Consider the following 20000-nt stretch of genomic DNA (forward strand, 5'->3'; position numbering starts at 1 on the left):
ATCCAAATTAGTTTGATCGTTCCACTGAGCCGAAACCAGCAACTTCTCCAAGATCGATTCCATCCCATTAGTGAGTTTTAGAGTCCTGGTCTCTGTCCACACCAACAGTCTGAGTGTTCTCTAGTTCGGCCAAGTCCGTCACAAATGTGTTGATAATCCAGGAATCCAGAAGCTCCAAACAGCAGAAATCCTGTCATCATGAATAAATCCAGGGTGAATCCTGCTGGGTGTCCCAGAAGGACAAGAGGCTCTCTGTGCCCAGACTTCTCGTCTGAAATTTGATCAACTGCATTGAGAGATCGGTTGATCAGATCCATAATTTGTAGATTTGGATGATGTGCAAAGAAAGGCTCCAAAAATATAGAAAAAGAAGAAAAAGCAGCACAAAACAGAGCAAACGGGGCAGGAAGGGAAAAAGCGTCCGCCTTCACCGAGAGAGAAAAAAGTGAGTGTGCACACACACCAACACACACCAACATCAACAACACGTCCATGATGATGGGCAGGTTTGTGGAGGTGGGCGGAGCTTGTGGTGGTTTGTGGAGGCAGGTGTGGCGTCACTTACCTGTGCTGGTGGACGGCTGTGAGCAGTGAGGACACATGCTGCTGACAGTCCCTCAGGGACCTGAGAACCTCAGCTTGGACCTCCTGCCAGCAGCCCTGAGATCATGGAGTCAATCAGCCATGTTAATTATTGATTATTGACGAGCAGCTGAGCCACTGATGGAGAGCAAGTGTGGCTACAGACGGAGAAGCGCTGCTCCAGCTGGGCTTTGAAGGACTTGAACGCAGCAGTGATGTCGGATGTCAGGTGTGACTCTGGCTCCGCCTTCTGCTTCGGTCCCTCGCTCTGAAGAGCCTCCTCCTCCGCTAGCTCCGCCCCCTCTGCTGGGCAGCCAGGTGAGCATCAGAAACATTAAACAAACTGAACTAAGCATTAAACTACCTTTCATTGGCAACTCAGACTCCGCCCAGTCCTGCAGAGGCTCCGCCTTCCTCTTGGAGGGGGCGACGCCCTCGGCCTGGTCGGACAGGTAGCCTGTGGTTCAGAGTGTTGGTTATTCTGGACAGAGCCAGGTCAAACTGGAGCCTACCATCTAACAGAGACCATCATTCATTTTAACATCTTTTATTGGTGCAGCCATCATCCAGGTAAATGAACAGGTGAGACCTGAATCTGAAGCTTCTCTTTTCCTCAGGTTTTCCTGCAGAAGAACAAAAAACAGGTAAACATGAAAATCTTCTCAGGTTTGACTCCAGTCAGAAACAGGAAATGAACCTTGTTAGAGGGAGAGCTGCTTCCTTCTTCAAGTCCCTCTGTCAGGTGCTGCGTCGTCTGAAGCTCCGCCCCCTGCAGATCACCTGATGGGGGCTCCTCCAGGCTCGACAGGTGAGCTTCTGAACCGTCGGCTCCATCAGGTGGATCCAACAGTGGCTGGAAAGCAGCTGAACCAGAAACCTGAGATTCTCTCTGATGGACCAAAAGACGACCCGGGCCGGTCACCGCCGGGTTTCCCTGACCGTTGACTCACCGCTGAACTTAGGAGTGGAGTGTACGATCTGGTCAAACAGAACTTCAGCTCGGTTTGAAGCCGTAGGCTGAAAAACAAAACCTCAGAGTTACAACCAGATAAACAAGTCAGTCGGTTGGTTGTTAGCTTGGTCGGCCATTGGGTCGGTCGCTCGGTGTCCTGGTTACCTTCAGTGAGGTGGACTCATCCTCGCTGCTCGGAGACGACAGCGGTAGAACTGGGGAGAGACAGAGCTGTTGGGATCCTTCTGATTGGTTCATTCCAGGTCATGTGACAGTTGGTTCTGATCTAAACAATGAGTTCCTGAAGCCGTGGACGGTTCAGGTCCAGGACCGGCAGTAAACATGGTGGTGCTGTGGTCAGGCGGGCATCTGGTGGAGGTTCTGAGCGGAACTAGACTCACTCTTCAGCTGACTCTTGCTTGGCGGCTTCTTGCGGCTGTAGGACCGAGCCGTGTCTGCAGAGGGCGAGGTCCGGACCGCTCCTCTGGCGCCGGATGGACTCACCTGTTTCTGAAAACACCAACAGTTACTCAGGTGAAGCTTCGCCTCTCGGCTCAGACACCGGCAGCAGTGACCAGCAGGGGGCGCTGTTCCAACATGCAGGTGGACCAACAGGTACATTGAAGACTCTCCCTGCGGCCTCCTCCAGCTCTTGCTGGTGTTCAGGGTCAAAGGTCAGCTCCACCACGTGACTTCTGGTGTTCAGGTGCATGATGGGGTTGGTCAGCCTGACGCAGAGGACCGTCTCTGCCCAGGAGCATGATGGGAAAAAAAACACAAACTGAGTCTCATTAAAGCATAGATGTAAAACATCTGGTGGCTCTGATCTACCGGTTCTAGTTCTGGAATCTTAATGAGTGAGGAAGGCCACAGAAACATCATCATCATCATCATTATCTGAGCTGATGCCACCATGGTGTTACTGCAGACACAATGCTGCCCCCACCAGGCCGTTCTGTGCTACAACACTGTCGCTACTCCTCCAATCAACATGAAGCTTTATAAAGAACTTCAGGAGGTTCTGTCACATTGTCCAGATGTTCTGGAGGTCTTCCATCTTCTTACCGTTCTGTTTCAACTTCAGACTGTAATCATTCACGTCCTCCATCTGCAGGTGGATGGACGCCCAGAGGAAACCCTGCAGAACAAACCCGGACCAGAACATCAGATTGTTTAACCACCACCAACTGAAGACCTTCCATGTTTCATTAGTGTTCCCCATCAGAGGAACCCGTGGTTCCTGTAGGGCCAGCACAGAACCAGAACCAAAGAAATCCCTCTGGATGGCTTGAGCTGCAATAAGACTTGTGCATGGTTTTCTTTAGCGCCACAGAAGGGTGTAACTTTGTGCTGCGAGATGGTGGGATGAGGAGAAGCAGGGGGCTGATGCACTGGAAGGCCTTTTCTTTCCTTTTCTAGTGCCAACAATAAATACAGAACTTCTATGTGAACACCAGTCAGTCTAACTCAATAAATCAGGATGTCCTGATCAGGCTTGTCGGATTAATATTACCTTTTGAAAATAATATTTTAGCAGCTACCAAACACAGTATGAAATATAAATATGTTAAAGCAGAAGTAATCTAATCAGGGCCACTGCCAGGAATCTTGGGCCCCAGGACGAAAAATTAAATTGGGCCCCTCCTGTGCAACTACTGTTACAGTTTCTCGAGTCTTTCTCCATATTTGTTAAAGATGTCACCATGTTATGACGGTTTGCTATGAGACAGATAATCTGTGGAAACAATCTCCTCCACCTCCTACCTGAACTATTGTTAGCTAAAGTAATACGCCGTTCTGACCAAAAACAACCAATCAGAACCAGGAGGAGGGTTTTAGTGCCGCCAATCATCCTCATTCACTCAATGCTAAATGTGCTAATGGGGGAGAAACAACTTATTAAGCCGTTTGTCTCCCATCATTGGTAGCTCTGCTAACTAACCTGAGCATTCACAGTTTGAATCAGCACAGCTCTGTGCTATGCTAGCTGCAGCACGACACAAAGTGAGGGGTGGAAGGATGAGCAGCACCACATGAGATTGTGATTGACGGCACTAAAACTTTGATTGGTCTGACTGGTTGTTTCTAGCACTGGGAGAAAGCAGAGGAAAGATTTTTTTCACAAATGACCTTTTATACCATACTGTCACAACACAATGACAATTTCAACAAGTATGTAAAAAATATTTTTTATAAAAGTTACATACTGCAGCTTTAATTTCAGACAGGAGGGGACGGGTCAGGAGAGGACGGGTCAGGAGAGGACGGGTCAGGAGAGGACGGGTCAGGAGAGGACGGGTGAGGAGAGGACGGGTGAGGAGAGGACGGGTGAGGAGAGGACGGGTCAGGAGAGGACGGGTGAGGAGGGGACGGGTCAGGAGGACGGGTGAGGAGAGGACGGGTGAGGAGAGGACGGGTCAGGAGGGGACAGGTCAGGAGAGGACGGGTCAGGAGAGGACGGGTCAGGAGGGGACGAGTCAGGAGAGGACGGGTGAGGAGAGGACGGGTGAGGAGAGGACGGGTGAGGAGAGGACGGGTGAGGAGAGGACGGGTGAGGAGAGGACGGGTGAGGAGGGGACGGGTGAGGAGAGGACGGGTCAGGAGAGGACGGGTCAGGAGAGGACGGGTCAGGAGAGGACGGGTCAGGAGAGGACGGGTCAGGAGAGGACGGGTCAGGAGAGGACGGGTGAGGAGAGGACGGGTGAGGAGAGGACGGGTGAGGAGAGGACGGGTGAGGAGAGGACGGGTCAGGAGAGGACGGGTCAGGAGAGGACGGGTGAGGAGAGGACGGGTCAGGAGGGGACGGGTCAGGAGAGGACGGGTGAGGAGAGGACGGGTGAGGAGAGGACGGGTCAGGAGAGGACGGGTCAGGAGAGGACGGGTGAGGAGAGGACGGGTGAGGAGAGGACGGGTGAGGAGAGGACGGGTCAGGAGGGGACGGGTCAGGAGGGGACGGGTCAGGAGAGGACGGGTCAGGAGAGGACGGGTCAGGAGGGGACGGGTCAGGAGAGGACGGGTCAGGAGAGGACGGGTCAGGAGAGGACGGGTCAGGAGAGGACGGGTCAGGAGGGGACGGGTCAGGAGGGGACGGGTCAGGAGGGGACGGGTCAGGAGAGGACGGGTCAGGAGAGGACGGGTGAGGAGGGACGTGGCAACAGATATCTGATTTAAATGCAAGCCCAGGTAAAACTGTGGACTGGCTGCAGTCCAGACAGGAGGCTGTTTTTTATTATCATTTTATAAAGATTGTTTGAATTTCTGTCAGCAACAAATACATTGTTTTTGTTGCGCAATTATAAAAAGAGCAAAGAGAGAGAAATCCCTATGGATCCCTGGAATGATGCTAACTAGCTTGTTATTGAACACAGTGTTGCTCAGTTTTTTCACTGGGGGCGTGGGGGGTTAGAGCTGCTGCTGACCGACTCACCTGTTGTTAAGTGGTAAAAGGTACAGGGAAGAGTTAAATATGTTGGCATTTCTTTTCCTTAATTCATTCAATGCTATGGAGGCAAACAGTAGTCTGTAGCTAAGCTAACTATGCTAAATGATTGATCTCACAGTCTACTCACCTCTTGGAGAAAAACTGTTACAAATTCACACTTTTGTCTTTTTCTCTCATCTGTTTTTGAAAACTTGACTTCATTATTTTTCTAGGCAGCATAGTAACCGCCATGTTTCTTGTCTTGTACTGACTGCTGCTGAAAACGTCACCGCCCAGCAGGAACGAACCATTTAACGCAGATCCAGGGGGAGTTCAGTGAAAATAGATGCGTGTGTTTTGGTCTGGGAGGGATAACATTTAATTTTTACTGTTAAAAACAATTTTTAAAAGCACAACAACAGTAATCGACATGTCCCCAATTTATTATTTTGTAATGTTCTTTTCTTTTTTTTTTCTTTTTTTTGTGGAGGGCCCCTGTCGGTCAGGGCCCTTAGAATTGTCAGAACGTCCCCCACATTGTGTGATATTCATGTTGAATTCGTCAACCAGCAAACCGCTGCTGAGTGGCATTAAGCGTGGAAAATACCAAATATATCTGGAGGAAAAGTGTGTTAAACTGTTGTGTAATCCTCCGTGTGTGTGTGAGTGTGTGTGTGTGTGTGTGTATGTGTGTGTGTGTGTGTGTTAACTAGCATTGAAGCTAAAGTGGGAAAACAGCGGATCTTGGCTCCAATGTTATAGTTAATCTGCACCACATGTCAAGCGGCAGCAGATGATTTATTTGCCCAGAACATAATCAATGTTGTCCATGAGGGGAGACAATGTGACTCTTAAATATATATTTTCCTCCAGATGTAAAATGTAAAACCAAGCTGGTAGATCACAAGGAGGATATTCACATAATTTCTGTTTTTATTATTATGTGTCTTGTAGTTTTATTCTGAATTAGATGTGATTTGCCTGTTGCTGTGTGATGATATTAAACTGGTGAACTCCTGATTCCCAGTCTGACCAGCAGTGTGCAGCTGAAGCAGGACAGGTCTGACCGATTCCTCCAGCTGCTAGAGACGATCAGAGCATGTCCACACAGTCCATTGGTGGGGACATGTCCACACTAGTCCATTGGTGGGGACATGTCCACACTAGTCCATTGGTGGGGACATGTCCACACTAGTCCATTGGTGGGGACATGTCCACACTAGTCCATTGGTGGGGACATGTCCACACTAGTCCATTGGTGGGGACATGTCCACACTAGTCCATTGGTGAGGACATGTCCACACTAGTCCATTGGTGGGGACATGTCCACACTAGTCCATTGGTGAGGACATGTCCACACTAGTCCATTGGTGGGGACATGTCCACACTAGTCCATTGGTGGGGACATGTCCACACTAGTCCATTGGTGGGGACATGTCCACACAGTCCATTGGTGGGGACATGTCCACACTAGTCCATTGGTGGGGACATGTCCACACTAGTCCATTGGTGAGGACATGTCCACACTAGTCCATTGGTGGGGACATGTCCACACTAGTCCATTGGTGGGGACATGTCCACACTAGTCCTTCAGGAAGTTACATCTATGGTGCCGCAGCAGAACCCTTCACTGGTTCTGCTCAGCAGAACCTTCCTGTGAAGGTAAACAGGAACCAACCTGAGGATCATCGATGAAAAAGCTCACACATCCCGAACCCACGTTGAAATCGATCCAGAACTTGTCCAGTTTTTCATCTTTGGGTCGGAACAACTGCAGAGACAGCATGATGCAGTGCTGTGTGCCGGGCTCAAAGTTCTGGTTCTGCGTCCATTGACAGGTACCTGTGTGGAGCTGAGGAAGGCCTTCAGGCAGGGAAAGGTGTACACTCTGACGGACAGAACCAAATATCACCAGGAATTAGTCTGAACCATCTAGAACTCACTCAGATCCAAAACTGACCAGGAATCATGAAAACACCCAGAAGAACTGCATTATGGGATGTCACCTTCTCTGGTCTCCATGGTAACGGTTAACGAAGTTCAGGAAGCGTCTGCAGTCCTGCAGGTGAAGACAGGTGTAGATCAGAACCAGGTAGAGCAGGTGTCCACACCGAGCAGGTGAGTCACTCACCACCTCAAAGTCGGCGTCTCTGATGTCACAGAAGGCGGATCTGATGTCACTGCTGTCGAACCACTGATTGGCTCTCTGCTCACGCTCTCTGCGTGGCGTGAGGCGACACAGCGCCTCCAAGAGGCTGACCTGAAACTCATAGTCTGAGACAAGAAGGAAACTAGAAACATGGAAGCCGTTTCTGCACATTTCCAAATCCGGATCCAGGGTTCCCCAGAATTCCTCTGGGATCCAGGGATCCTCTGGAATCCAGGGATCCTCTGGGATCTAGGGTTCCTCTGGGATCCAGAGTTCCCCAGGGATCCTCTGGGATCCACAGTTCCTCTGGAATCCAGGTATCCTCTGGGATCTAGGGATCCTCTGGGATCCAGGGATCCTCTGGAATCCAGGGATCCTCTGGGATCTAGGGTTCCTCTGGGATCCAGAGTTCCCCAGGGATCCTCTGGGATCCAGAATTCCTCTGGAATCCAGGGATCCTCTGGGATCCAGGGTTCCTCTGGGATCCATAGTTCCCCAGGGATCCTCTGGGATCCACAGTTCCTCTGGGATCCAGGGTTCCTCTGGAATCCAGGGATCCTCTGGGATCCAGGGATCCTCTGGGATCCAGGGTTCCTCTGGAATCCAGGGATCCTCTGGAATCCAGGGATCCTCTGGAATCCAGGGATCCTCTGGGATCCAGGGTTCCTCTGGAATCCAGGGATCCTCTGGAATCCAGGGATCCTCTGGGATCTAGGGATCCTCTGGGATCCAGGGATTCTCTGGGATCCAGGGATTCTCTGGGACCGTCCAGAACATTTAACGGATCAAGCTCACCTCCAACCATCACAACAGCAGCTGCCAGCTGAGTCCTACAGGTAAACGGAGACAGGTGAGCTTAGCATCCATTCACTGACCGAACCTTCCGGTTGAGAACCGCAGTGACAGTGTCCCAGCAGAAGCCTCACAGGTTCTGGTTCTGGTCGTTCTGGATCAGCCTTCTCTGCTGCCGGCTCAGGGACTCCAGGATGCTGTTGAAGGTTCTGATGGCCTGAAACCAGAGAGGGGCTTCATGGTTCCCCAGCAGGGGGCAGCAGCATGTGCAGTGGTTACCATGGTTACCTCCAGTCGCAGAGGGAAGTGAACTCCGGCCTCCAGAGCCAGGTGAGCCAGGTGAAGCAGCAGCACGGACAACTGGGCAGCTGGAGGAGGCAGCAGGCAGCGTTAGACACCTGAGCAGCAGAACCAACATACCAACCAGAACCAACCGGACCTGGAAGAGACGCCTGGGCCAGGAGCTGAGAGACAAAACGGACCACAGGTCACAATCAGAACCCACCAAGAGGAAGGTTTCCAGTTCCTTGTGTGGTCCAGGCTTACGAGGATTTTTATTTTTTGCTTGGTTTCTCTTCCCTGAAACAGACAGATGTAATGTCTGCTCTCCTTCTGGGCGGAAACGTCTTCAGCTCCATTTGTTAAAACCACAGAGTCAGTTGAGTTTAACTCTTCGCAGCGGCGAAGCTGCGTCCCCATTGGTTGTGCAGCCGCAGCGCACTGCGCATGTTACATGACCTCTGGTCTAAACAGCAGCTGGTTAAAGTTGCTTTTGAAACATAATCAATGAATCATCAATCTGATCTGTAACGACGGTTAAATGTGACGTTTCAATCGTTGACGGTGTTTCCATGACTTTGTGCTTTTATAACGTAAAGCACTTTGAGCTGCCCTGTTGCTGAAAGACAATACAAATAAAATGATTAGTTTTTATTATTTGTTAGCAGGTGATCCTGAGGCCTCCTCTCCTCAGAGTTTAATCTCCACCTTCAAGACTGAGGGGACAGTTTATGGGAACATCATCAGCCATGTGTTTACTGGACACCAGGCCCCATCATGTCCTCATCCTGCTGGACCCGTCATCAGACTGGGTCACCATGACCCGGAGACCCACAGCGCTGCTGCTGAGGCCACACCAACAGGTGGCACCAGAGAGTCTGGGCTGCAGAGGAAACAGTTCTGATAGAAACCCATTGGTTCTGGTTCGGATTGGTTTATGGAAGTAAGATGTGAAGTGAGACCGACCCAACCCATCTGGTTCCATCTTGTTCCTGCAGGTTCTCAGGTGATTTAGGCTGCTGGAGCCGAAGCAACAGCCGTCATCCTCCTGGAATGAAGCTCAACCTGTTCAGAGTGAAATCATGTCGGTGCTGCTGCTTCAGAGTTCTGAGGTCCACTCTCCATGTTTCTGGATCCACTTTGTGGTTTTAAGAAGAGTAAATGTTTACCTTCATTCCTGCCTGACTGAACTGGACTGAAGACCTGAGCAGAATCAGACCTGAGACCAGTCCAGCTCTGCTCTCAGGCCCGTCCTCTACATGGAATGCAGTCGGACCAGCTAGCTCCACCCTGCCACTCCGGTGTTCACTGACGTAATCGAGTCGACGTGCTATTCAGGTTAGCATCCGGCTGCCTGCACAGAGCAGCTCAGACTTCTTCAGGGTGAAGGAGGAAGAATGGCTCAGCGGGGGATCTCACTGGACGAACACATGCTGAGGTGTGCCATCTGTCTGGATCTACTAAAGGATCCAGTGACCATTCCCTGTGGACACAACTACTGCTCCGAGTGCATCAAAAACCACTGGAAAGAGCAGGACCAGAAGGCGATCTACAGCTGCCCCCAGTGCAGGGAGGTCTTCATACCCAGGCCAGTTGTGGGAAAGAACACCATGTTAGCACAGCTGGTGGAGGAAATGAAGAAGGTCGCACTCCAAGATGCCCCTCATCTTCATCGGTACGTTGGGCCTGGAGATGTGAGCTGTGACTTCTGTACTGGGAGGAAGATGAAAGCCACCAAGTCCTGCCTGCAGTGTCTGGCCTCCTACTGTGACCTCCATCTCCAGCCTCATTACGACTCTCCAGCTTTTAAGACCCATAAGCTGGTCACAGCCTCTGCAGACATCCAGGAGAACATCTGCTCCCTGCACAATAAAATGAAGGAGCTCTTCTGCCGCAGCGACCAACAGACCATCTGCTTCCTGTGCTCTATGGACGAGCACAAAGGTCATGACACCGTCTCCGCTGCAGCAGAGAGGACCGAGTGGCAGCAAGAGCTCGGACCGAGACAGCAGGACATTTGGCAGAGAGTCCAGGACCGAGAGGAGGCCCTGAAGGTGCTTCAGAAGGAGGGCGACGCCATCACCAGCTCTGCCAGCGACACCTTGGAGAACATCCAGGCAATGTTCAAACAGTTGCTGCAGCTCCTGGCCCAGAAAAGCTGCGACGTCCAACAGCTGATCGGATCCCAACAGGAAGCCGAAATGAGGCGGGTTGAAGAGCTTCAGCAGAGAGTCCAGCAGGAAATCTCAGAGCTGACCAGGAGAGATCATGAGCTGGAGAAGCTGTCACACACCGAGGACCACGTCCAGTTCCTACGAAGGTACCCCTCTCTGATATCACTGGGCCCCTCTACAAACTCAGACATCACTATTCGGTCTCCAAGCTACTTTAATCAGATAACATATGCCGTCACTGAGCTAATTCAGAAACTGCAGGACACCTTGAGGCAGGAATGGACCAGGATCATCATGACTACAGCAGACCTTCCACAGACACCAGCTCACCATGGGATCCCACCATCACCACAAGCCATACTCTCCAAAGTCGGTTCTTTGGAGTTACCACCAGAAATTCACCCAAAACCTGAGAGGCCCAAGGATTCAGCACCAGCAGCTCCTCCACCCCTCGCCAAGTCCAAGACTGCACCAGTACCACCAAGACGCCTGAAATCATTTGATGACAAGGTCCTCATACCTTCAGCTTACTCCAACATTATACCAACGGCACAATTTCACACATCTTCTAAGGATCCCAAGATGTTAAAACCAACAGACCCAACACCAGGAGCTCACCTGCAGAAGGGCCCCAAGGTTTCATCACCAAAGTATCCAATGTTAGACAAGTCCACAGTTTTATCTCCAGCAGTTTACCCAACATCAAGAGAGTCAAGTATTGAACCATCAGCACCAATTTACACATCATCAAGTCAGTCTAAGACTTCACAAGCAGCAGCTTTTCCTGCACTGACCGAGTCCAAGGTTCCCCCAAGAGGTTCCCCACAGAATCACTCCAAGGTTTCCTCACCAACGAACCCAACACCAGATCAATCTAAAGGTCCGTCATCGGACCTGACAAAGGGCGAGAACACATTTACACCACCACTAGGTTACCCATCACTAGACAAGTTCAAGGTTTTACCACCAGCAGCACCAAATCACACACCAGGAGAGCCCAAGACGAGAACAGAGTTTTTACCGTATGCATGTCGGCTCATCTTGGATCCCAACACAGCTAATAAAATGTTGGTTCTGTCTGGACAGAACATGAGAGTGACACGAGGAAAGAAAAAGCAGTCGTACCCAAATCATCCGGAGAGATTCACAGACCGGTTTCAGGTTCTGAGCAGAGAAGGTCTGACTGGACGCTGTTACTGGGAGGTGGAGTGGAGTGGGATCGTCTCTGTGGCAGTGGCATACAAACACATCGTTAGAGCAGGAGGAACCAGTGGATTTGGAGATAATAAGATGTCGTGGGCCTTATATTGTCACAATAATAAATACATCCATGATGGTAGAAGCCTTGACCTCCCAGCACCTCCGTGTTCTAGGATAGGCGTGTATCTGGATCATGAAGCAGGAGTTCTGTCCTTCTACAGCATCTCTTCAACCATGGCCCTCCTGCACCGAGTCCAGGCAGCTTTCACCCAACCGCTACACGCTGGAATCTGTGTTGGGTCTGGATCTGCTGAGTTACTTCTGCTGCTGTAGGCAGTGCCCAACAAGTTGCTTTTAACCCACAGAACCAGACAGTGTTGAGTATCTTGAAGGTATTTGAAACTTTGGACCTAGTCCAACTCAAGGTGGACTTCGAATTTATGACATGACATTTTTATTCAATTTGACTAAAGTCTGAGAGAACCTTCATGGATCCTCGGAGAGGATCAATAAAGTAGGAGTTTGGTTTATGCAGACCAAGAAGACCAGAACATTACTTTGAGTACTGATCAACCCAAAGGTTTTAAAACCGGAACAATGTAATCTGTTATATAAAACTTTTGCTTTGTGTTCTAAAAGCCAATGATTCAACCCAGTCGGTTCCCCATCAGAACCACCTGCCTCAGGTCCACATGTAGCAGTTGAAGGGCTGAAAATCTGATTGGTCCAATGTGGGTTTGGAGGGATCGTGGAATTTACCTGGTGTGTTGGGTGCATAGATGTGACAGAGTGAACCAATGGAAACATTAAATCACCAACACATGAAGTATTCTGAACCCCCACACTCATGCTATTGATCACCATGTAACCATTGAATGATTGTTGCTACAATCAGGAAATAAAATCATTTATCTGCATAAAAAGGTTTCAGCTGTTTGATGATGATGAACTGGTTTTAAATCCTCTCTGTCCTGGATGAGCAGGTATGTTCCTGAGGTAAAACTCGGCAGTGGTTCCAGACCAGTGAGACCACCGCTGGTTCTCCCTCAGCGGTGGTCTCACTGGTCAGAGATGCACTGGATGCAGGGAGGAGTTCTGGAATCGGTGAACGCTGGAACTCAGTCCAGATGTTCACCTGAGACCTGCTGCCAGGAGGCGTTCAGGGGAACTCATGGGAGATTCAGGAGGCATTTAGAAGGGATGTGGCTACTGAAACCGATACAAATATCATCCTCTCTGTATCACAAGGCCTATTTGCAAGTGGACATCCCCTGGGTCAGCTGGTCCAATGAGGCCTCATGGGCCACAGCATTATGAACAGTTAGAGACCTGATGATGCCCGTCTGTCAGGTGATCCGGACCAGCTGAGCAGATTACGCTTCAGCTGTGAAAGGTGAGTAGCAAAAACTGACACTGAGCTCACCTGAGACAAAACATGACGGACAACTCCAAACATCATTTCCCAGCATGCTGCTCACCAGGAAGTAGTCAAAGAACTCCTCTGTGAGGGCCTTCAGGGTGGTGGAGCCTTCCTGGAGGTCGGAGGTCAGCAGGTCGTGAACTGCTTCAAACCATGACATCACCTGAGCAACAAGAGAAGAAAGGTGAGAGCAGCACAGAAGACGACCGACCAATCAAATCGCTGATCATTACCTTAGCAGTCAGGTTGAGGTTGACCAGAGTCTCCAGGTCTTCCTTGTTCTCCGACAGAATCGATACAGATTTCAACACGACCAGAACCTTGCAGAACGCGCTGCTGTGCAGCTCCTGAAACACAATCGGCATCACTGAGCAGCAACGCAGCCCATCGCTGGACCTGGAGCTAACCAAACCTAGCTCTACGTAGCTCTACGTAGCTTTACAAAGCGCCACCTGGCTCCCTGCAGGCCAGAGCTTCTCAGTTCCAGTCCTCAGTCCTGCTCTGCATGTTTTAGATGAGCCTCTATTCCAGAACAGCTGATCCAAATGATTGCATGACCTCTGCAGCCATCAAGTCCTGCAGGCTGTTAATCACCACAGATTCAATCCAGGTGTGGCAGAAGGGAAACACCTAAAACATGCAGGGCAGGAGGCCAGAGGACTGGACCTGAGAACCGCTGCTAGGAGACCAGGATCGGTTCCTCAGAGTCCAAAGCTCAGAGTCCTGGGATGGCTGAGGAGGAGGAGGTCATCGTAGGACAAAACTCCCAGCTTCAGAATGATCTGGGAAAAACCGGCGTGGATGAGTTCTCTGAGCAGAACTCTGGACCGGACAGAAGGTTCTGCACAAACAGGGGATGTGCTCTTTGTTGACGAGTTGACCTGATGCAGAAACGACCCAACACTGCTGCAGGCCCCGCCCCCATCATGGCCCCACATCACCGCAGGCCCCGCCCCCATCATGGCCCCACATCACCGCAGGCCCCGCCCCCATCATGGCCCCACATCGCCGCAGGCCCCGCCCCCATCATGGCCCCACATCACCACAGGCCCCGCCCCCATCATGGCCCCACATCACCGCAGGCCCCGCCCCCATCATGGCCCCACATCACCACAGGCCCCGCCCCCATCATGGCCCCACATCACCGCAGCCCCCGCCCCCATCATGGCCTCACCTCACCACTGGCCCCGCCGCCGACATGGCCCCACATCACGACATGCCCCGCCCCCAACATGGCCCCACATCGCCGCAGGCCCCGCCCCCATCATGGCCCCACATCACCGCAGGCCCCGCCCCCATCATGGCCCCACATCACCGCAGGCCCCGCCCCCATCATGGCCCCACATCACCGCAGGCCCCGCCCCCATCATGGCCCCACATCACCGCAGGCCCCGCCCCCATCATGGCCCCACATCACCGCAGGCTCCGCCCCCATCATGGCCCCACATCACCGCAGGCCCCGCCCCCATCATGGCCCCACATCACCGCAGGCCCCGCCCCCATCATGGCCCCACATCACCACAGGCTCCGCCCCCATCATGGCCCCACATCACCGCAGGCCCCGCCCCCACCATGGCCCCACATCACCGCAGGCCCCGCCCCCATCATGGCCCCACATCACCGCAGGCCCCGCCCCCACCATGGCCCCACATCACCGCAGGCCCCGCCCCCATCATGGCCCCACATCACCGCAGGCCCCGCCCCCATCATGGCCCCACATCACCGCAGGCCCCCCCCCCATCATGGCCCCACATCACCACAGGCTCCGCCCCCATCATGGCCCCACATCACCGCAGGCCCCGCCCCCATCATGGCCCCACATCACCGCAGGCCCCGCCCCCATCATGCCCCCACATCACCGCAGGCCCCGCCCCCATCATGCCCCCACATCACCGCAGGCCCCGCCCCCATCATGGCCCCACATCACCACAGGCTCCGCCCCCATCATGGCCCCACATCACCGCAGGCCCCGCCCCCATCATGGCCCCACATCACCACAGGCCCCGCCCCCATCATGGCCCCAAATCACCGCAGGCCCCCCCCCCATCATGGCCCCACATCACCACAGGCCCCGCCCCCATCATGGCCCCACATCACCGCAGGCCCCGCCCCCATCATGGCCCCACATCACCGCAGGCCCCGCCCCCACCATGGCCCCACATCACCGCAGGCCCCGCCCCCATCATGGCCCCACATCACCACAGGCTCCGCCCCCATCATGCCCCCACATCACTGCACTTACTCCTCCCAGAGAGCCTGCCGTTACCTTGGTAACCAGGAGGTGCAGCCTGGTGAGGGTGGAGCTGGTCAGTCCTTCATAGTGAAGCAGAGAAGCGAGTCGAGACGAGTCTCCACGAAGCAGACAGTCGTCCACCTGAAGCTCAAACTGGGACAGAAACAGATTATTCAGATTTAATCTGAATAATTAAATTCAGATTTAATCCAGATTCATTAATTTAGACTCGGAGGCTTAATCTGGTTTAATCCTGAACAGACTAGATTAACTCATTCAGAGTTGATTTCACACAGAAAAGCCAAAACCTGAACATCAGGACATAAAAACACAAACATGTAAAGCACTGATCTACCGACGCCAGCAGGGGGCGCCGTCTGACCAAACAGCAGCAGTCTCACTGAAATCTGCTGTTGATCAGACTTTTCTGATCCACCAGTTATTGATCAGATTCTGGATGTTGGTTCCTCCTAGGTTCCGATTCTCTGATGCCATAAAAGATGTAAACTCTGAGGAACCGAACCGGGGAACCTGGTGACGTTCACAGCCCAGGCGAGTTCAGCTGTGATGTGGGGCTGGAGACAGCAGGGGGCGGCAGAGAGCCGAGTAACGACAACCGATCCAGGAAGGTCAGAACGGGCCGCAGATTCATGAATGAATGAATGAATGAATGAATGAATGAATGAATGAATGGGGCGGAACAAGGAACTCCGCCTGGACAGGAGACATTTGTCCGGATCCTTCCGTGTCTCATGCTGGAGGTTCTAGGAACGTTCATGAAGCTTCAGAGAACGTTCCCTGCACCGTCGGCTCTATGTTTGCGGATCTGTCCCCCTCTTCTTCATCATCATCTTCATCATCATCTTCATCATCACTTTCAATAATCAATGAGCGCAAAAATCAATAAATGAAAACTGCTGGCTCACCATCGCGCGCATCTGTCTCCTCTCCGTGCACTCAGGGTGTCGGGAGCGCGCACACAGCTGCACATAATGAACTCATCAGCCTCGGGGCCGCGCAGCGCAGGAGACAAAGTAGTTCAGGCCACGCGGAGGAATATCTGGACATCTGAGTGAACTGGCCAGAGTTCTATGATCAATAAGTGATAATCGTGCCCCTCCCCCACCTGTTTAATGAATATTCTGTCATATTTAGTAAAAAATAATGTAGAGAAGTGAAAGTAGGATTATTGGATTTAAATTCTAATAAAGTCAAAATGTCCTCATGACGTTTATTGGACATTTTGCTGTGAAACTAAATAAAGAAACAATTTAATAAATGAAACATCTGGGATGAATATTTGACATATTTTAGATCCGGCAGGTCTCATCTTCATCATCTTCATCATCTTCATCATCTTCATCATCATCTTCATCATCTTCATCATGTCCGCCTCCTCAATATAATCACAGGCAGATCAAATGTGTTAAATATTATTCTGAATATTTCTTAACTGGGTTTCTGTTTGATGCAGATGTGAGTCTTCCTCAGTAGTCTTCATCAGTAGTCTTCATCAGTAGTCTTCATCAGTAGTCTTCATCAGTAGTCTTCCTCAGTAGTCTTCATCAGTAGTCTTCATCAGTAGTCTTCATCAGTAGTCTTCATCAGTAGTCTTCCTCAGTAGTCTTCCTCACTGTTCCTTCGGTTCTCAGTTTGTATTTTTTATCAGATATTATTTCATATGTAAATAAATAAAAATCTTTGTGATTCTGAACTTTTAAAAAAGGGAGAAAGTACAAACAACTATCATTAATATCAATAAATATTAATTAATATCAGAGAATATTCGTTCATATTCACATGAAGGCCTGATGACTCATAACATCCAGGAAACAGAGAAATATTTGATAAATATGATTGAAATTTGAGTCTCAGGTGTTGAGCTGAACAATAATAATAATAATAGTGATTTATTATTATTATTATTATTATTATTATTATTATTATTATTATTATTATTATTAATAGTAAAAATCACCATGAAGTCTTGCTGAGGCCTGTGATTGGTCAACACCTGGACAGGAGCTGAGCTGCTGACCAATCATCTTTCAGAACCTGATGAAGAGGAGTAAACATCTTCATCGTCAGCCAACATGAATTAGTGTGACGTAATTACTGCTACGTCATTAAAAACTAAATGGATCAAAACTATTAAAACATCAACAGATTTGATTCGGACCTGATCCGGTTCGGACCTGACCCGGTTCGGACCTGACCCGGTTCGGATCTGATCCGGTTCGGACCTGACCCGGTTCGGACCTGATCCGGTTCGGATCTGATCCGGTTCGGACCTGACCCGGTTCGGACCTGATCCGGTTCGGTCTCCAGTTTGCGCTGCGCTCTAGAAACGGTTCTGCCATCCGAACCGGTTCTATTCCAGAACCAGAGTAGAAGGAACAGAACCATCAGTCAGTTCCGGACAGAACCGAGTCCATGAGTTCGGAACCAGGTGGACCAGCTCCTCTGGTTCTGGTTCTGTAATTGTTGACTAATGAGTTTGTTTGTTTTGGTAAAAACAGTCACGTGTTTACACAACAAACCCTCACCTGAACCTCCACACTCACCTGCAGAGCCAGCAGGTAGAACTCCGGCCGAACCGGGTCGGACCCAGTCGCTGTGCCACCTGATCAGGTGAGGTTCTGCTTAAAGTCCTGAAGAGGTTCTGGTTCTGGTTCTGACCCGCCCCCTCCCCCCTCCCCTCCCTCTGCAGCTCCGCTCTCACCTGTTCTCAGTTCTACCTGCGCCTCCGCACGAGACGCTTCTTTCTTCTTCTTCTTCTCTCTTCGGTTCGGTTCTGAGAGGGTTAACTTACAGCCGGGACCAGAACCAGAACCGGGACCAGGAGGAGGACTAAGCCCAGAGGCAGCAGCAGAGCCGGTACCGGTACCGGCAGCATGTCCCGGGCGGAGCAGCGCGACGAAACGGACTGTGTGTGTTCGGTCGGGATGAAGCTGACCTGGGACATCAACGACCCCAAACTACCGCAGGTACCGACCCAAAACCGGTCCGGAACCGGCCCAAAACCGGTCCGGAACCGGCCCAAAAACCGGTCCGTAACCGATTAATAGCTGAGAAAAATATGAATGTTTGATTGAACTGAAAGGAACTTTTTAAAACTCTTTAAGAGATAATAATAATAATAATAATAATAATAATAATAATAATAATATAATATAATAATAATAAAAATTATTATTATTGTTATTATTATATAATATAATATAATTATTATTAGTTAACCCAGTCAAAGAAATTAATTGTTTTAACAGTTTCAAAGAAATTTAAATGCAAATTTACAGACGTTATTGTATTTTTTATTTTTATTAATTAATAATAATAATAATAATAATAATAATAATAATAATAATAATAATAATAATAATAATAATAATAATAATAAATGATGAACGTCATAAATAGTGACGTGTCTCCAAATTGATTCATTCTTGATCGGATCCAAATGTTCTGATCAAACCCATATGGACAGAATATTTTGGGTTCGAATCAGAACCGAGTCAAAAGCGGAGCCGCTTCGGGTTGAACTGAAAAACTTTCTGCTGCTAAAATCCGCTTTGGTTCGGTTCGGTTCGGTTCGGTTCGGTTCTGAGGACAGACAATGAAGCTACAATCAGCATAAAAGTTAAAACCAAAACGAGTCAGAACCAGAACCGCTCAGAGCGCCTGAACAGAACCCGAGCCGACCGCGAAGAACCGAACCGGAACAAATGTTATTAAAATAAAAATATAAATCAATTAAAATTTATTCCAAAATTAGAGAATAAATTCTGAGAGTTAAATGTTTTAATTACCGCTTTGGGCCAGAAACCGAATCCTGCGAGGTTCGGTTCGAAACGGATCGGAGATCAAATCATTTTCATTTAGTTTGATTTTTAGTTTTTCTTTAATTATTTATAAATTCTTCTGATTGCGGATCAAATGAAGTTCGGTCCAGTTACTGTCCGCGGCGGTTCCGGAACATTCTGCGGGTTCTGATCCACTCAGAACCAGAACCGCTCCAGTGAAAACAGCGATGGTTCCGAACCTGCAATAAAAGAACCAAAAAAATAAATGAAAATAAATTAATAATAATCATGAAACTTATGATAGTAAATAAACAAATTTTTAAATTAAAAGTTTCACAGAAGAAGAAAACAGAAAGATTAGAACCAGAACCAGAACCAGAACCAGAACCAGACAGGAGGAGACAGGAAGAGACAGGAGGAGACAGGAGGACACAGCAAGAGACAGGAGGAGACAGGTGGACACATGAGGAAACAGGAGGACACAGCAGGAGACAGGAGGAGACAGGAGGAGACAGGAGGAGACAGGAGGAGACAGGAGGAGACAGGAGGAGACAGCAGGAGACAGGAGGACACAGCAGGAGACAGGAGGAGACAGGTGGACACATGAGGAGACAGGAGGAGACAGGTGGACACAGGTGGAGACAGGAGGAGACAGGTGGACACATGAGGAAACAGGAGGACACAGCAGGAGACAGCAGGAGACAGGAGGAGACAGGAGGAGACAGGAGGACACAGCAGGAGACAGGAGGAGACAGGTGGACACATGAGGAGACAGGAGGAGACAGGTGGACACAGGAGGAGACAGGAGGAGACAGGTGGACACATGAGGAAACAGGAGGACACAGCAGGAGACAGGAGGAGACAGGAGGACACAGCAGGAGACATGAGGAGACAGGAGGAGACAGGAGGACACATGAGGAAACAGGAGGACACAGCAGGAGACAGGAGGAGACAGGTGGACACATGAGGAGACAGTAGGAGACAGGTGGACACAT

The 20000-nt window shown here is 50.3% G+C and overlaps 3 protein-coding genes across 3 annotated transcripts in view; 2 read left to right on the plus strand and 1 right to left on the minus strand.

Moving 5' to 3' along the window:
* sycp2l (synaptonemal complex protein 2-like) overlaps positions 1 to 16870 on the minus strand; it is an 18577-nt gene extending 1707 nt beyond the window's left edge. Inside the window, 23 exon segments of the mRNA XM_081601209.1 lie at positions 566 to 660; positions 749 to 888; positions 947 to 1039; positions 1172 to 1205; positions 1280 to 1460; positions 1462 to 1529; positions 1531 to 1599; positions 1700 to 1749; positions 1936 to 2044; positions 2154 to 2281; positions 2600 to 2672; positions 6634 to 6726; positions 6798 to 6843; positions 6962 to 7014; positions 7090 to 7229; positions 7900 to 7934; positions 8031 to 8113; positions 8185 to 8264; positions 8336 to 8360; positions 13028 to 13132; positions 13203 to 13316; positions 15236 to 15355; positions 16129 to 16870. Of these exon segments, the coding sequence (XP_081457335.1) occupies positions 566 to 660; positions 749 to 888; positions 947 to 1039; positions 1172 to 1205; positions 1280 to 1460; positions 1462 to 1529; positions 1531 to 1599; positions 1700 to 1749; positions 1936 to 2044; positions 2154 to 2281; positions 2600 to 2672; positions 6634 to 6726; positions 6798 to 6843; positions 6962 to 7014; positions 7090 to 7229; positions 7900 to 7934; positions 8031 to 8113; positions 8185 to 8264; positions 8336 to 8360; positions 13028 to 13132; positions 13203 to 13316; positions 15236 to 15355; positions 16129 to 16140 (1946 nt within the window). The 5' untranslated portion in view covers positions 16141 to 16870.
* Positions 9094 to 12809, plus strand: LOC103460155 (E3 ubiquitin/ISG15 ligase TRIM25-like). Its single transcript, XM_008402185.3, has one exon. It carries the CDS (start codon positions 9573 to 9575, stop codon positions 11880 to 11882), a length of 2310 nt encoding a protein of 769 aa, XP_008400407.2. The 5' UTR covers positions 9094 to 9572; the 3' UTR covers positions 11883 to 12809.
* A 1036-nt stretch (positions 16871 to 17906) lies between the features above and the next one.
* The window catches only part of gcm2 (glial cells missing transcription factor 2), a 12523-nt gene continuing 10429 nt past the window's right edge, over positions 17907 to 20000 (plus strand). Inside the window, exon 1 of the mRNA XM_081601267.1 lies at positions 17907 to 18189. Within this exon, the coding sequence (XP_081457393.1) occupies positions 18097 to 18189 (93 nt within the window). The 5' untranslated portion in view covers positions 17907 to 18096. The remainder of the gene's footprint in view (positions 18190 to 20000) is intronic.

This window comes from Poecilia reticulata, chromosome 20 (assembly GCF_904066995.2).
Source record: "Poecilia reticulata chromosome 20, P_reticulata-male-v2, whole genome shotgun sequence".
In the NCBI taxonomy this organism is placed as follows: Eukaryota; Metazoa; Chordata; class Actinopteri; order Cyprinodontiformes; family Poeciliidae; genus Poecilia; species Poecilia reticulata.

Excerpts from the sequence above, each read along its gene's own strand:
- LOC103460155 (XM_008402185.3), top strand. The coding sequence starts at position 9,573 with ATGGCTCAGCGGGGGATCTCACTGGACGAACACATGCTGAGGTGTGCC.